This window comes from Paralichthys olivaceus, chromosome 2, assembly GCF_024713975.1.
Source record: "Paralichthys olivaceus isolate ysfri-2021 chromosome 2, ASM2471397v2, whole genome shotgun sequence".
NCBI lineage: Eukaryota > Metazoa > Chordata > Actinopteri > Pleuronectiformes > Paralichthyidae > Paralichthys > Paralichthys olivaceus.
Genome location: NC_091094.1, coordinates 1,620,614 through 1,637,181, shown reverse-complemented (window position 1 = coordinate 1,637,181; position 16,568 = coordinate 1,620,614). Strand labels below are relative to the sequence as shown.

Sequence of the window (16,568 nt, the reverse complement as noted above, 5' to 3'; positions counted from 1 at the left end):
CGACCGGGCTCCTTGTACGGAGAAGTTTCCCAATCCTGGCACAAAAGTGGACACAAAGAAACACACACACGTGGAAATGCACTTTTGTCTGGGAGTGCAGACGGACACATGGACAGACAGACAAGCATCCAGACCGACAGCAGGAGTGAGGAAGAGGAGGAGGAGGAGGGTACCTTTCTTAAGGAGCGCGCGGGGAGAGCTGGAGGGAGGTCGCTGACCTGGTGGTGGAAAGCGTCAAAGTGCATCGACAGGTGTTGCCCTACAGGGGGGGACACAGCAGGACTGACTGAGAGAGAGGCACACTCACACACCTCAGACCAGAGAGGAAGAGGAGGAGGCTGGAGAAGGGTGTGAGGAGAAAGAGAGAGAGAGAGAGAGAGGGAGGGAGGAAGAAGTCTGCAGCAGGAGGACTAAAGAGGAAGAGTCGGAGCAGAGCAGCGGTGGAGGAGTGTGTGTGTGTGTGTGTGTGTGTGTGTGGGGGGGGGGTCTAAAAAGCCTCTGAAATCCTGAAAAATCCAGTTTGTTTTTTATTTTCAGCTTTTAAAAAAAAAAAAGAACAACAGAAACGTTAAAGGATCAAATCGCAGCCAGAGACGTGGAGCAAAGACTGTGAACAAAGATGGACGACACGTCTCCACTTCCTTCTCCAGAGAAGCTAAAATATCTCAGGTCAACGAGTCGGCGTCGTAGTGATCGCAGGACGCAGCCCAGGAATCAAAGTCCAAACAGAAGCACTCAACCAATCAGGAGTCAGTGTCAGCTGTCAATCACGACGTCTCCGCCTGTTTTTATATCATCAAATAACTGATTCAAACCAAGAACGAGCTGAAACATCTCTGACAAACTTTTATTTAACTTTGAGTTATAGTTTGGTGCATGTCGTCCATCTTTATATCTGAGCGATGTCGAGGTTTTCATGTGAAGACAAAACAACGTCAGTGAGTTGAGCTCTGACTCCTCCCACTGAGCGGAAACACATCTGAATGCTGGATATTACCCATGATCCTCTGCTTCCTGAACCAGAAGAGCTGCTGCTGTAAAACATCCACCAAACTTTGTTCAGAGTTCTGGTTTTAAAGTTTCCTGCTGAACATCGGAGATAAACTCTGGTTGTTAATAACTTCTCGGTGTTTTGAACTGATCTCAGATCAGCTTCACTCTTCAACTGGAGCTGATTGTGACGGTCAAACATCAGACTCACTTTAATCAAGCTGCTGCTTTAAGATGATGAGACACACACACACTCACACACTCACACACACACACACACACACACACACACACACACACACACACACAGTAGTATCATACCGTGAGGCAGGTTTCTCGGGGGAACAGGAGGCGCCATGACACTGCCAACGTGGGCAGAGAGGAAGGGGAGAGCGTCTCTGGTGCCACTGTCCAAACTCCAACTACTGGGGGTGGTGAGGACTGGGGGAGAGAGGAGGGGAGGGGAGGAGGGAGGAGAGAGGAGAGGAGGTTGCAATGAATGAAGAAGAGATGAAAGGATAAGACAAAAACAAGGGAGAGAGGAGAGGAGAGAGGAGAGGAAAGAAGAGTGGAGGAGAGGAGACGAGGGGAGGTTACAATAAATGAAGAAGAGATGAGACAGAAACAAGGGAGAGAGGAAGAGGAGAGGAAAGAAGAGTGGAGGAGAGAGGGGAAGAGGGGAAGTTACAATGAATGAAGAAGAGATGAAAGGATAAGACAAAAACAAGGGAGAGAGGAAGAGGAGAGAACAAAGAGGTGTAGAAGAAAGAGAGAAAGAATGAATACATGATTCTTCTTTTGAATAGAATCTCGTGCTCGTCCGTGTGAGAGCTTGAGCTCTTCTACCTTTCTCAGCCACGGAGAGGTTGGGGTCGCTGCAGGGTTTACACGGACCGATCACCTGATGGAACAACGCCCGCTGGAAGTTGGCTGGCTGAAGAGAGAGAGAGAGAGAGAGAGAGAGAGAGAGAGAGAGAACCAGAATTAAGTTTGTGTCTACAAACATTTGTTCTCCAGACTCATGACGACTATGTGACCTCTGACCTCTGAAATCCAATCAGTTCATCTTTGAGTTCAAGTGACGACTGGTCAGAATGACGTGTGTGTTTGTGTCCATGTAAACCTGAGGCTCCTCTGCTGTCAATCACAAGTCCGTGACCAGTTCCACATGAATCAGTGGATCAAGTGAAAATCCCCCATGTTTTGTTTTAACCTTCCACTTCATGTCATCTGTTTCTCAGTACCTGGCCGTTCTCTGTGATGTTGGTGTACATGGCGCTGCTCGGCCGCTCTCTGTGCGGCGGCAGCAGCATCAGCATCTCTCTGTTGTGTCTGTATTTGTCCGGCAGAGAAGGAGAACCGACTGCAGGAGGACACACAGGAGGACACACAGGGGGACACACAGGGGGACACACAGGGGGAGACACAGGGGGACACACAGGGGGACACACAGGAGGGAAGAGACAACAGAAAAATATTAACGAGGACAAGTGTCTGAAAAACTGAAAATGAATTCTCAGAATGTTTCGCGTAAACGGAGAAAATATTCCTCCACATTGTAACCGTGGGCGGTGCTCACCTCTGATGGTGGAGGGGGCGGAGTGTATCATCTGAGAGGGTGCAGAGTGGGTGGAGCTAAGGCTAGAGGAGGAGGGGCTTGCCTGTGAAGGAGAAACATAAATGAATGTAGTGAAAAGAGTGACAGAGTCTTATTACGAAAGAACGAGAGCAAACTAAAATATTCAAGTGTCAAAATGCAGCTCATCGTCTTTAAGACAATATTCAAATGTGTTTTATTGTGTGTAGCTGTGTGTGTGTGTGTGTGTGTGTGTGTGTGTGTGTGACCTTTGACCCCTGGATTTGCATCTGTTCAATCCAGGAGTCCAAGTGAAGGTTTGTACTAAATTTTGAAGGATTCTCTGCAGGTATTCCTGACATATCGCTTCCATAGTGACATTGAATTTTGACCTTTGACCATCAAAATCAAATCAGTTTATTCTTGAGTCCAACTCAACATTTTAAGCAAAGTTGAAGAAATTCTCTCGAAAGCGTTCTTGAGATATCGTGTTCACAACTATAGGACGGTCAAACAATATGAAAACATAATGCCTCTGGCTGCAGCATAGAAATCTCATACCACCTGACTGTAGATGTAAAAACATCTGAACGACACAGTTGATGAATTCCTGCAGTATCTTGGACTCGTCTCCTGCAGGTTGCTCCGACATGGACTCACCTGCATACGGTAGAAGTCCTCTGGGTGCTCCACCACCATCCCATCGGCCAGGATCAGCAGATTGCCAACGTTCCCCATCTCACTGGAGTTGTGGGAGGAGAGAGAGGAGGAGGAGTTGCGCACTGGAGTCAAAACAGCTATGGGGCTGGGAGGTCGCAACAAAGGAGGGAGGAGAGGAGAGGAAGGAGGGAGGAGAAGAAGAAGGGAGGAGAAGGACCAAGCGAGGAGCCGTGCAGAGTGCATCCAAAAAGAAAAACGCAAACCAGCAACCGTAACATGCATGAAGTGATTCGGTGGGAAGGAGAGATGCAGGAGTTTAAAGCAAGACGATGCAAGAAGAGAGACACAGGGTGATGATGGGAGGAGAGAGAGAGAGAGAGAGAGAGAGGGAATGGAAGAATTTCAGAAAGTGTGATGTGAAGAAGAAACAGAGATGAAGTGAGAAAGAAGGTAAAGTTCAGTGTGTTAAACAAAGTCGTCAATGAGATGGAATCAGTGTCGTGAAGAGACATAAAGACGCCGGTGAGAGAAAGTGTGTGAACATGTGACACTGTGAGTGGATGAGTGTGTGTGTGTGTGTGTGTGTGTGTGTGTGTGTGTGTGTGTGTGTGTGTGTGTGTGTGTGTGTGTGTGTGAGTGTGTGTGTGTGTGTGTGTGTGTGTGTGGCGGACCTGTGCCGGTGCATGAGTTTGAAGCTCTCGGGGCTCAGGGGGCTGTGTGAGGTCAGGATCCCTCTGGGAGTGTTGGCTCCTGAACCGGCCTTGTCCAAACCAGGGAGACCCTGCAGCGCCACATAGAAACACTGCTCTGAATATTCACTCCGCTCGCACTCACGTCAGGAGCGTTCAAACCGACGAGACTGAAACGTTGGAACCAAAGTTGCGTGCACTCACGTGGCAGAGGCTGCTCCTCATCATCTGGAACTGATCGATCAGCTTTTTGTGCAGCGGCCGCATTTCTGGGTGCACCAGCTTCTCGTGCACTGCCAGGCCGACTCCGAGGATGTGAACCTGAGGGAAACCATGAAGCATCACGTTCAGAGTGTGAAGAAACCCTGAGCTCTCTCTGTGTTCTCAGCATCCACATGTTGGTGACTTTTTCCTGCCACAGACAAAGTTGTGCACTTTTGAAATTCAGCACGTTGATTAAAGGATGAGGATGAAACATTGAGCCTCATACAAGAACGTGTTTGGATTATTTCCCTGAGTTTATACGAACACGACAAAAGCTTCTGTCTCCTGCAAAGTGAATTTTACAAAGTCAGAGATTGAAGTTGTGATTTCAGAGCTGCAGAGAGATGTGAGGCCAACGTTCGAGCGGCGTCAGCAGAGGAGACTAAAGCAGAGCTGTAAATGTTTGATATGAGAAAGGATAAAACCTCTCGTCACAACCATGACTGTAACAGAAGATCAAGGTTAAGTCTCCGTCACTGATATGGATGAAAAAACAAATGCAATAAAAGAATAAATCATCTTCATCCATCGTTTTATTTACAGAATACGCAGCATGTTGAAATGATTAAATCTGTCGACTCTGGCGAGTAGAGCAGCCGCCAACAAATCCTGGATCCGCCTGACGTTCACAACACAAACCGATATCGAGGCTAAATCTTTTATGGAGGGAGGAACTCACCTGCTCCTGCATCAGGTCTTTGAGCTGCGTGATCTTCTCCGTGTCCTCCGGGTGGCTGGTGATGTATTCCTTATCAAAGAAAGCCTGGGCACAAAGAAAGGTTTGGGGAAAGTCATGCATTTTAAATACTTAATGCTTTTATTATTATATATTACTCTCTGAATGTTATTATCAAGCGGCGATGACAGCGTCACTTAGCCCTGTGCTAATGCTAGCTGTGATCTGTTGAGGCCGTTATAAAAGAAATCCAGTGTGATGACACAGAGGTAGATAAATAAATGAATAACGTCTCACACAGAGTGTTGATAACAGTTTAAATAGTTGTATGATTCCTCCAGGTGGAAGATAGCAATCACAGGTTTGTATCTTCAGACATGATGTTTAACATTTCCTCAGTCCGACCTCTTGGTATCTGGCGATGCCTCCGTTGACGGCAGCGTCGATGACTCCGTTCAGGGTCATGCTGAGCAGGTTGATGTTGCCGTGCAGCTGCTTGTGCTGGTACTGACTGATCAGAGTCCGCAGCTCCTGGTTCTTGTTCTCCACCACAGAGACGGCGTTTTCCAACGGACTCACCTCCACCTGGAAGAAATAATTCACATTCTCACTCTACAGGGGGATGAAACTGTGTTGCCTGCAGATCTGGATCCAGGAACTTTTATCTCTTTCATTAACAAGAAACTCGTTCTCTCTGAGAATAATTCATGAATCTTGATGATACATATTTAGATATTTAGAGAGAATGATTGACTTTCAGACTTTTGGTTTCTTGGCAGACGTCTGAGTGACATTCAACTTATTTCCTTTTGTGGTTTCACACATTGTCTCAAACACTGCGAGCTTTCACCAGCATTTCATTTACTGTCAAACACATTTCACAATTCACTCACCAGCTCTCGCTTCTCCACCTCAAACCAGCGAGAGATTCCAGGCAGAGGGTGCGTGAGGATCAGGGTGGTCCTCTCGATCCAGAGACTCTGAAACACAGAGAATCCTGAACCCACGACACCTTTGGTCTGAACATCAGCAGCTCTGAGCTCACAAAGCATCTATTCTAGGTGGCGCGGTGGCGCAGTGGTTAGCACCTCACTGTCGCCTCACAGCAAGGAGGTTCCCGGGTTCAAACCATCAAATGTTTAATTACGTGAAGATGGACGTGGACTCGGAGGCTGTATTTGAAGACAGACTGCATCACAGCGGCGAGACCACGCTTTCCCATTTCAAAACGAAGGCACCAAGATATCCCAGCATTCATTGTGCTTCACCGACAAACCATTTTTAAAGATGTAACAGCGCCGGAAACGTCAGCTCTGTTGCTAGGCAACAACAATAAGGGCAGGGCGAGCTGCTGTGGATTTCTCTGGGTTTTGAACATCGTTGTATGAAAAAAACACACAAGTCAACAAAATGTGTAAAAAATTCAGCAGAAATCTGCAGGAAACAGCGCGAGAACTACTTCCTGCTCACCTTGAACTCGTTGTCTCGGTCTTTGGGTCCTTTGTGGAACGGCCGGTCGTAACGGAAACGCCGAACGTTGTTGACCCTGTAGAAGCTCTTGATGCGGTCCGGTACTCTGTCCATTTGCAGCACGGTGACGCCGTCTGGTACCGGGGTCACGGCGTAGATCTGGAGGTCTGAGGCCAGGAGGTTAAAGAGCCGACGGACAACATGGAGGACGTAGAAACAACTACAAACGAAGTTCCAGCTGCAGGAAACCCAATCACTCAGACTTCAGTTCTCTGAAGGATACACTGTGCGTCGCACTGCAGAATGGCCTCATCTGGCTGATTGGGATGCTGCATTGCAATGGCTTGCGGGAATTCTCCCAGCATCCTTTGCTGGAAGGCCTCTAACCTTTCGTAGTCATGACCGCGACACACAAACTCTTTATTCTGGAGAGATCAAAGTCGACATGTGAGAGAATAAAATGCTTGACTGGACTCACACGGTGAAAATCATACTTTTATCATTTGAGGAAAAACTTATATATTAGAAAAACAAACATGGAACTCACCCTGAGGAAGAAGGGGAACTTCCTGCCGTAGAATCCCACCCTGAAGAACTCGGGCTCCAGACGCTGCTGCTCCATAATGTTGTCATAATACGCTGCCTCCATTTTCTACACACACACACACACACACACAAAGGGGTCATGAATTGATGACGTCATCAGCACAAGATATTTCGGCTTCATTTCTGGAGGAAGTGGAGACACGCTGTCTTTCTTTATTCACAGTCTGTGGTTTATTGTGTCTGTTGTGTTTACGTCAAAAAATACATGACAGCAATCGTCATCTCAGCAGGACGGCACAGTTCGATCAGGAAGTCGTTTTCAGAGACAAACAGACGGAAACAGGAAACGTGTTGTGTTGATGAGTCACTGAACAACCAAAGCTCGTGGTGCAGCCGCTCACCCGTATCCAGCTCAGACTCTGGTAGTCGTACAGAGATTCATACTGGAAGGCCAGCTCCCTGCAAAGAGGGATCCCGTACTCCCAGCACTGGAGCACACACACACACACACACACACACACAAACACACACACACAGATTTCATTAGTGTGATTTCAAACAACACATGGCGCTCACAATGTTTTCTTTCTCTTCTGCTCCTGCTTGTTTGAGAGTGTGTGTGTGTGTGTGTGTGTGAGTGTGTGTGTGTGTGTGTGTACCTTTCCCTTGTTGAAGTAGTGGATGACCTTGCGACAGAGCGCCTCCTTGCGGTGCCACTCTGTCTGAGCAGAGTAGTGCAGGAAGTCTTTCAGCGGCCGCTCGTCCCAGTGCAGCAGCTCCCAGTACAACAGCAGAGTGAACGCAGCCTCTGTGAACACACAACCAACGTGCACAGTCATAAACACTGTGTGTGTGTGTGTGTGTGTGTGTGTGTGTGTGTGTGTGTGTGTGTGTGTGTGCTGTACCTGTGTAGTTCTCGGCCTGTAGATGCATATCACACAGTTTGTGGATGTAGCGGATGTACATCTCCTCCTTGTTGATCTCTGACTTGTAGAAGTTCTGACACGAAGCACAAGAGTTTCCATGAGTTTTTTTTAAACTGAAGATTTCCATCAAACTTTCTGAACATGATGGAAACTTGGTCTTACCAGCAGGTTCACGGTGCAGCCGATCTTCTTGTTCTCCGTCTCGTCTCCCTTCATACAGTCCCTGAAGAAGAAAGAGAGGAAGGGAAGAAACAACGACACACTTGAAGTCCTCGTGACGAGACTCAGCTCTGTGTTTTTCTCACAGTTTCCATAAAACGCAGACACACGTTCTGGAGGTTTTCTTCGGAGCCCCTCAGACGACAATACAAACTGACCTGAAGACGCCTCCTGGATGAGAAGCGAAACGTTTGGCCTCTAAGGAGCGTTAGTTTGACACTGACTCTGAGTGAGGCTGCACTCTGATGGAAAGGTTTGTCCTCACTAGTCATTAAAACCTCAGGATCTTACACATGTCCAGTGAGCAGGGAGAGTGACTGTGTGTGTGTGTGTGTGTGTGTGTGTGTGTGTGTTACCTGTAGTCCAGCAGTCGCTCCATCAGCCGTGTGACGGAGGTAACGAAGGAAACGCCCGTCTCCCTCCACGTCTCCTGCTCGATCTTCTCCAACAGACTTTGAGGAAAAACAAACGTAAATTAAACTGAGTCGAGATTTTTTTAAAGAAATGATTCATCTGATGATTTTCACCTGAACTGAAAACAAAGCAAACGTAAAAACAGACTTTAAGATTTTCATTAAACTTAATTTGACTTTGAACAGAAACTGTGTTTTTGGGAGAGAAGAGAAAAACTAGTGATGTTAAAGTAAAACAGCAGAAAATAAGTTTGATGAGCTCACACGGAAACAAGGTTAAACTCTGGTTTAACTTTAGTTCAACTGGATTCTTCCCTAAAAACATCCTACAAATAAAAACAGATATTTTAACTAGAGGATAAAAGGTGAATTTAAGATATGAACACGTAACATCTGTTTTCACATCTGTATCACAACAATAAAAAAACTTTAAATTGATTCATCACTTAGTTCACTTCATCGCGCTGCGTCACGCTCACTCTGAGTCGTACTTTAACTAAGCGTGTTTTCTTTACTTTACTTTTCCTTAGTGACGTTTTTATTATTATTTGTATATTTTGCATTAGCGTTGAGGCCACACCTCTCTGTTCAAACCCGAACGAGTCAGAGAGAAAACACAGGTTTCATATCCTGCTTCTGTTTTTGTTCGTAATTAATCTTTTCATCAATAAAATAAGAAAATATACAAATATATAACAAAAAAAAATTATGATTTCCTACAGATGTGAAACCTCATGAGCTCCTGTGTGTCGGTGGTGTCGTACCTGGGGTAGGGCCCAAACAGCTGGGTTCTAGTCCCGCAGCACAGAGCAAAGCAAACACACGAGAGCAGTGTTAGAGCAGAAGAACAGAGTTAATGAGTGTTAACAAGAAGAGACGGGTTAAAAGAGACGGAGACGGATTCAAAGAGACGGAGACGGATTCAAAGAGACGGAGACGAAGGTGAGAGTCAGAGAAACGACCGCTTCAGGTTCCTCACAGCAAACCGAAGAGTTCTCTGTAGTTCTCGTCTCCTTTCCCTTCAGAAACCAAACTGTCCAGTTTATCGATCAGTTCAGCCTCCACCTGCACACACACACACACACACACACACACACACACACACACACACACACACACACACACACACACACACACACACACACACACACACACACACACCAAACAAACAAACAAACAAACAGATAAACAATCAGGGCTTCTTCCTCTGCAGGTCATCACGTGTGTGTGTGTGTATGTGTGTGTGTGTGTGTGTGTGTTTACCTGCTTGAAGTTTCCATTCTTGCGTTGCTCCCAGTCCATCATGTCGTGGAAGATTGGTATCATGATGTTTCTCACCTCCACCTGAGGGACGAGCGTCACTCCCAGGAACGGGCCGATCATCCCGGGGATGAAATGGATCTTATTCTCCCCTGAAGGCGGAGCATCGACTTCAATCAGTCAACCAATAATCAACTCAACCAATAATCAACTCAACCAATAATCAACTCAGGACAGATCATCTTCTGCTTCCCTGCAGTTTGTAAACTCTCACCCAGATTCTGCCACATGCTGAACAGCTCGTAGGTCATCATCACTCTCATGTCCCCGTACCTGCACAGGTAGAGAAATCAGACGTCAGGTTCACAGAGGTTCACGTCCTGACTGAGACGAAAGAAGAAACTCAACAGTCAAGGTTTTTTTAATCCAATTAAAACCATTCACATTAAAATAAATATTTCCAGGGGGTTGATTTTTCCTTTACTGTGTAAATGTTTCATGTGACTGATGCAACACACACACATGAGATATGGAGAGAAAGTGGAGCGATGCACCCTGTGGGTTACTTCCTGTTTCTGTGTCGAGCTCTTACTTGTCTAAAACCTTTTTCCTCTTCGCAGGACTCAGGTTCTCCAGCTGCAGACTGGGCTGGTTGATGTAGAGGACGGCCAAACTGAAGTAGGAGTTCCACACCTGCACACGTGAATTGCAGATTTTACGATTTTACCGTGTTGAATATTTGTCTTTTTTTCTTTCCTTTCTGTAAATTTACAGGGTTTATCTTTCATAGTTTATAATTTATGATTCCATTTAAACTGTGTGGATGTGGATTCATTAATAAATATCTGCATCATAATAAAGGTGAAAAAGAATCGTGTGGAAGCAACAAAAACCAAAAGGTTTTAAAACAACAGGAAACATTATTTTTCATTCAGACAATCGAGTCGGTTTCGTTCATATTCACAGTTTGATTCTCAACAAGTCTCACACACAAACCTTGAAATCAAACTCTGCTTCAGTGAAGTTCTTGTGCAGAGCAGGTGACAAATACTGAGCCGTGGTCAGGATGATGCTGCGGAGAGAACACACACACACACACACACACACACACACACACACACACACACACACACACACACAGAGTCAGATGTGTGTCCGAGCTGTCGGCGGACGCAGGAGGACGTGTTGGCGTCTTACTTGCTGGTGAGGAGTCTCATTATGTTCCAGTCACGAGGGAAGATACTGAGCTTCATCAGATTTCTGAACACACACAGAATCTTCAGCAAGAATTCCTGAAGACAGAAAAATAAAGAAACGTTCCTGAGCCTCATCCCTGAATCCTCAGTACAGTTTTATTCATATATAATATACAGTAGATTATATATAAATACAACTGTTATGTTCAGGTACTTCGTATATTTTATCTTTATAACATAAACTAATTAAATTCAAATGCACATCGGTTATTGTGAATTTATAACCATTTATATATTTTTACATCCTCAGGAGATCATCCAGTGCCTCTGAAGTTTACCCACAATATTCTGTGTGTAGTGGAAAATATTTGTACTTGTATAGAATCCCTTCTTTCTAATGTTTACTCATATTAACTTGTTAAATCTTTTCAAATCTTATCTTATCTTGTCTTATCTTATTTTATCTTATCTCTTCTTATTTTATTTTATCTTATTTTAATGTATTTAATTTTATATTATTTGATCTCATCTCATCTTATTTTATCTTATCTTATTTTATCTTATCTTATATTATTTGATCTCATCTTATTTTTTCTTATTTTATTTTATTTTATTTTGTTTTATCTCATCTCATCTTATCTTATTTTATTTTATTTTATTTCATTTAATTGTATTTTATTTTATTTAATCTTATCTCATCTTATTTTATTTTATTTCATTTAATTGTATTTTATCTTATCTCATCTCATCTTATCTTATCTTATCTTATTTTATTTTATTTTATTTTATTTCATTTAATTGTATTTTATTTTATCTCATCTCATCTCATCTTATCTTATCTTATCTTATTTTATTTTATTTTATTTCATTTAATTGTATTTTATTTTATTTTATCTCATCTCATCTTATTTTATTTTATCTTATCTCATGTCATCTTATCTTATTTTATTTTATTTCATTTAATTGTATTTTTTTTATTTAATCTTATCTCATCTTATCTCATCTTATCTTATCTTATTTTATTTTATTTTATTGTATTTTATTTTATTTTATCTCATCTCATCTTATTTTATTTTATCTTATCTCATGTCATCTTATCTTATTTTATTTTATTTCATTTAATTGTATTTTTTTTATTTAATCTCATCTCATCTCATCTCATCTTATCTTATCTTATTTTATTTTATTTTATTTTATCTTATCTTATCTTATCTTATCTCATCTCATCTTATTTTATTTTATTTTATTTTATTTTATTTTCATTTCATCTCATCTCATCTTATCTTATTTTATTTTATTTCATTTAATTGTATTTTTTTTATTTAATCTCATCTCATCTCATCTCATCTTATCTTATCTTATCTTATCTTATCTTATCTTATCTTATTTTATTTTATTTTATTTTATTTTATTTTATTTTATCTTATCTTATCTTATCTTATCTTATCTCATCTCATCTCATCTCATCTTATTTTATTTTATTTTATTTTATTTTATTTTATTTTCATCTCATCTCATCTTATTTTATTTTATTTTATCAGTAGTTCACTGTATCTCAGCCTCTTTTATTTGAGCCACTTCAGTTTTCCCCCGTTAGTAAAGTCCACAGTTGCACAGAGACGTTACTGAACTTTCACCTTCAGCTCCTCTTTGCTCTGGAAGTTTTCCATCAGGTGCTGGAAGTGGATGTCGGTCATCTGGCGGAGGAGGGACAGGAGGCAGGACACATACTCTCCCTGCCAATGGGGGAGCGGGGACAGACACGTGAGCCAATCACAAGGAAGGACGTTAGCAGGAGATGAAAACACAAAGCTCTTTCCCTCTTTCTGCAGGTGAAGGTTTATTACATCACATTATATTCTCTCAACTAGTAAGATATGAAAGAGAAGAGAAACTCAAGTCTGTTTTTAAAACTTAGAAGAAATGAAAAAATGAAACTGCTGAGAAAGAAGAGCAGTAACCCTGACTCAGAAACAACAAGAATACACAACTACAGTTCAACTGAGACACACACAAAGAGCAGAATGTCAAGTATTAATACACAGAATACGCAGTTTTAATAAGAATTATTAAAGCGTGCAAGGCGGCATCCAGGAGACGAGGATGAGGAGGACGAAGACGGAGAAAAACAATGAGAATGTGAGGACAGGTGTGGGGACAGACGTGAAGACAGGTGTGGGGACAGATGTGAAAACAGGTATGAAGACAGGTATGAAGACAGGTGTGAGGACAGGTGTGAGGACAGGTGTGAAGACAGGTGTGAGGACAGGTGTGGGGACAGATGTGAGGACAGGTGTGAAGACAGGTATGAAGACAGGTGTGAAGACAGGTGTGAGGACAGGTGTGGGGACAGATGTGAGGACAGGTGTGAAGACAGGTATGAAGACAGGTGTGAGGACAGGTGTGAGGACAGATGTTCTTGAGTTTTAGACGTGAGGACGATAAACTGATGATGTTTCTGTGAAAATATAAAAAATAAAGGGGAAAATCAAGAGGTATTAAAACGCTGTCCTGGGATGAGCAGGCAGATGCAGGGTGGACGAGGGAAGCAGGAGGTGAGGAGGTAGTAGTAGTAGTAGTAGTAGTAGTAGTAGTAGTAGTAGTCGTATTGTTAGTTACTAACAGTGATCTCCGCGGTGCACTGCGGACAGCGTTGACCCCTTACCGCCTCCTGCGATTGGCTCTTGCTCATGATTGACAGTAGGGTCTGCAGGAGGACGTCCAGCAGAGACTCCACCATCATCTCCACCTCCTCCTGCACTGACGTGTCCTGGGGACGAGGGGGAGACAATGGTTGACGGACCACAACGTGAAGATGTTGACTCTGATTCACAAACAGATTCAACATCTTCTGCAGCTCAAGCGCTTCATCAAGCTTTTCAAAACTGGACGATTGTTGAGGCGTTGAGAGGACGAACTTTTGTTTTTGTGTGTGTTTGTGTGTGTGTGTGTGTGTTTGTGTGTGTGTGTGTGTGTTTGTGTGTTTGTGTGTGTATTACCAGGGAGCTGGTCTTGATAATAGAGAATATAGAGCTGAGTATTCCAGAGCAGATGAGCAGCTCTTTCTGCTGCCTCAGATGCAGATGGATGTGATGTAGGACCACAGGAAGCAGGATCCTTCGAGACTCTGAGGACCCACACACACACACAAACACACACACACACACACACACACACACACACACACACACACACACACACACACACACACACACACACACACACAGACACACACAGTTACGTATGTATAAAAACACGAACAAGAAAAAATGATCTTTATCACTGTTTGTTTTCATCTTTTGTTTGTTATTTATCAGGATTCTACAAAACGTTTGGACAAAATTCCACAAACGTTGGTGTAAGGAAGTGCAGCCAGCCACCAGGGGGCGATCAAGATGATCTGGCTTCATCTTTATTCACGGCCCATACACCGATCAGACAATCTCTACCTGGGAATGAGAAGAGCCGGCTGTCCACAGTGCGGGCGATGGACTGCAGTTTGACCACGTCCATGGACTGTCCGATGTGCACGGTGGACGGCATGCTGCCCAGAGTGCCGCGCACAAACTCCGCCACCTCCTGCACCGTGAACATCTGCAGCAGCTCGTCAAAGATGGCCGGGAACGAGTTGAGCAGAGCGGCCTGAGGAGGAGGAGGAGGAGGAGGAGGAGGAGGAGGAGGAGGAGGCGGGAGAGGAGAGGGTGAGCGAGCGTGACAGATGACGACGAGTCGACGTGAACTCAGTGAAGAGCTGAATGTTTTCATCACCACGATCACCTTCGTTCACATGAAGAGGGTTTTTGTTTAAAATTTCATGAAGTAAAATAAATTTTTAAAATTTCAGCTTTTCACTGGTTTACACAAACAGGTGAGCGGACAAGGAACAAGACTTTCAGGGGGAATCGTTAGTGGATTAGAAATAAAATCATTTGACAAAACTCTTGGAAGTGAAGAAGAACTGTGAGGGAGGAGTGAGAGATGTTAATTCATCATTCAACAAAAACACACAGCACAGGAACAAGTGTGAAGAACCCAGATACGCTTTAATAACTGTGACTGTGGATCAGGGCCGAGCAGAACGAGAGCTGATGGTTGTTACTGGACACAAACATGTTTCATAGGTTAAAACCATAAACTGAATAAAGATGGACGACACGTCTGTGCAGTGTCCTCAACCAATCAAATGTCGGGCTGAGGACGCCTGTTTTTATTTCATTAAATATTATTAATATTAAATAACTAATTAAAACCAAACGTCCACATCAGTGTGATATTGTGATAATTACAAAATTTATAACAAAATAAATTGTAAAACTTATCGTTCCATTCTATTCCATGTGTAACACACACACATGTATCTATAAATACAGTATGTATATATATATATATACAGTATGTATATATATATTAAAAACGTGAAATAATGACGTCCTTCTTTATTTTCTGTCTATTTTTAAAATGCACCAGGTCACAGGACTGTGATATGTGCAGGTTTGTGAGGATGTGATGAAGATGTGAAACTGTGAAACCAGTCAGGACGAGGTGTGTCTGTGTGTGTGTGTGTGTGTGTGTCTGTGTGTGTGTGTGTGTGTCTGTGTGTGTGTGTGTGTGTGTGTGTGTGTGTGTCTGTGTGTGAGGTTGTCAAACAGCAGAACAGGTGAGGAGGACTCTGGGCTTCACACGAGGGACGGGATGTTCGCTCCCACACGTCTACTTACTGACAGTGGCGACGGCCGCAGAGCGTTGGAGCTCCAGGCCTGAATGCAGCTGGCCTGCCCGCTGCCGGGTGCCTGCCCTGGGGCAGCGGGCTGGGACTGGCCCAGGGCAGAGGCTAATGCTAAAGGAGCAGCAGGACCTGGGGCCTGATTTGTGCCTGGACAAGGCTGCGAGCCCTGTGGGCGTGGAGGGAGGAGTAACAGGGACCCGGAGGATGGAGCAAAGAATTGTGGGAGATTTGATAGAGGAGGTGTGGGAAGGAAGCGAGGAATGGTCCGAGGCACAAGTAGAAGGAGGTACATGAAGGAGACAAGAGTCAGATTAAAGCAACTAAGAGAAGATAAGAAAGAAGCTGAAGAGGAAGATCGACTATAAATAAACATAACTGAATCGTCATGGCAACAGTTTTAAAGGAGACACGTGGTATTTCTCAGTTTTTCTTTCTTCTCGTGTGAAATTAAAGTTTTATAAGAAAATACAAGTTCTGCACAGAGAGGTGTTCCCTGTGCTGGAGCGAGCAAACACTGACAGTCATCACACTCAAACGATCCACCTGAGGATGAACAGAACACGTCTCCTTTAAATAAAGTTAAATAAGAGTCTCATCTAAACTACGAGGACACAAAGAGTGACAGGGACATTTTACTTTACAAGGGACGCAACATCCAGAAATATTGGTGTGTGTGTGTCTGTGTGTGTGCCTGTGTGTGAGTCTGTGTGTGAGTGTGTGTGTTCTCCTACCTGTGTGAAGATGAGCGTCTCTGAGTTGCGGCTGTCCAGACTGAGGACGAAGCGGATGGACTGGAACAGTTCCTGGATGCTGGTGCGAAACTGCTCCTCCTCCATCCCACACGTGGCTCGAGAGTAAAGGATCCTGGACTGAACGATGAACTTGAACAGATACTCCAGAGCCTGAGGGGGGACGACGGTGCGAGACACAAAGACACAAAGACAGAAACGTTTACTC

General features: G+C 43.8%; 1 protein-coding gene across 10 annotated transcripts in view; it reads right to left on the bottom strand.

The window, feature by feature from the left end:
- Positions 1–16,568, bottom strand: part of LOC109641660 (dedicator of cytokinesis protein 3) — a 105,223-nt gene that overhangs the window by 3,973 nt on the left and 84,682 nt on the right. Inside the window, exons 23-54 of one of the 10 annotated variants that reach the window (XM_069531177.1) lie at positions 16,343–16,513; positions 15,604–15,777; positions 14,335–14,527; positions 13,885–14,012; positions 13,509–13,655; positions 12,523–12,621; positions 10,887–10,981; positions 10,686–10,761; positions 10,282–10,382; positions 9,964–10,022; positions 9,693–9,841; positions 9,409–9,494; positions 9,194–9,220; positions 8,373–8,468; positions 7,960–8,020; positions 7,777–7,870; positions 7,531–7,679; positions 7,273–7,359; positions 6,873–6,977; positions 6,609–6,750; positions 6,326–6,492; positions 5,749–5,835; positions 5,261–5,440; positions 4,859–4,942; positions 4,120–4,236; positions 3,898–4,028; positions 3,227–3,371; positions 2,570–2,651; positions 2,235–2,353; positions 1,837–1,924; positions 1,312–1,431; positions 174–259 (exon numbers count right to left, since the gene is read on the bottom strand). In XM_069531177.1, coding sequence (XP_069387278.1) covers positions 174–259; positions 1,312–1,431; positions 1,837–1,924; positions 2,235–2,353; positions 2,570–2,651; positions 3,227–3,371; positions 3,898–4,028; positions 4,120–4,236; positions 4,859–4,942; positions 5,261–5,440; positions 5,749–5,835; positions 6,326–6,492; positions 6,609–6,750; positions 6,873–6,977; positions 7,273–7,359; positions 7,531–7,679; positions 7,777–7,870; positions 7,960–8,020; positions 8,373–8,468; positions 9,194–9,220; positions 9,409–9,494; positions 9,693–9,841; positions 9,964–10,022; positions 10,282–10,382; positions 10,686–10,761; positions 10,887–10,981; positions 12,523–12,621; positions 13,509–13,655; positions 13,885–14,012; positions 14,335–14,527; positions 15,604–15,777; positions 16,343–16,513 — 3,645 coding nt within the window. The remainder of the gene's footprint in view (positions 1–173; positions 260–1,311; positions 1,432–1,836; positions 1,925–2,234; positions 2,354–2,569; positions 2,652–3,226; positions 3,372–3,897; positions 4,029–4,119; positions 4,237–4,858; positions 4,943–5,260; positions 5,441–5,748; positions 5,836–6,325; positions 6,493–6,608; positions 6,751–6,872; positions 6,978–7,272; positions 7,360–7,530; positions 7,680–7,776; positions 7,871–7,959; positions 8,021–8,372; positions 8,469–9,193; positions 9,221–9,408; positions 9,495–9,692; positions 9,842–9,963; positions 10,023–10,281; positions 10,383–10,685; positions 10,762–10,886; positions 10,982–12,522; positions 12,622–13,508; positions 13,656–13,884; positions 14,013–14,334; positions 14,528–15,603; positions 15,778–16,342; positions 16,514–16,568) is intronic. The other 9 variants (XM_069531183.1, XM_069531190.1, XM_069531193.1 and 6 more) reach the window with 9 other exon arrangements.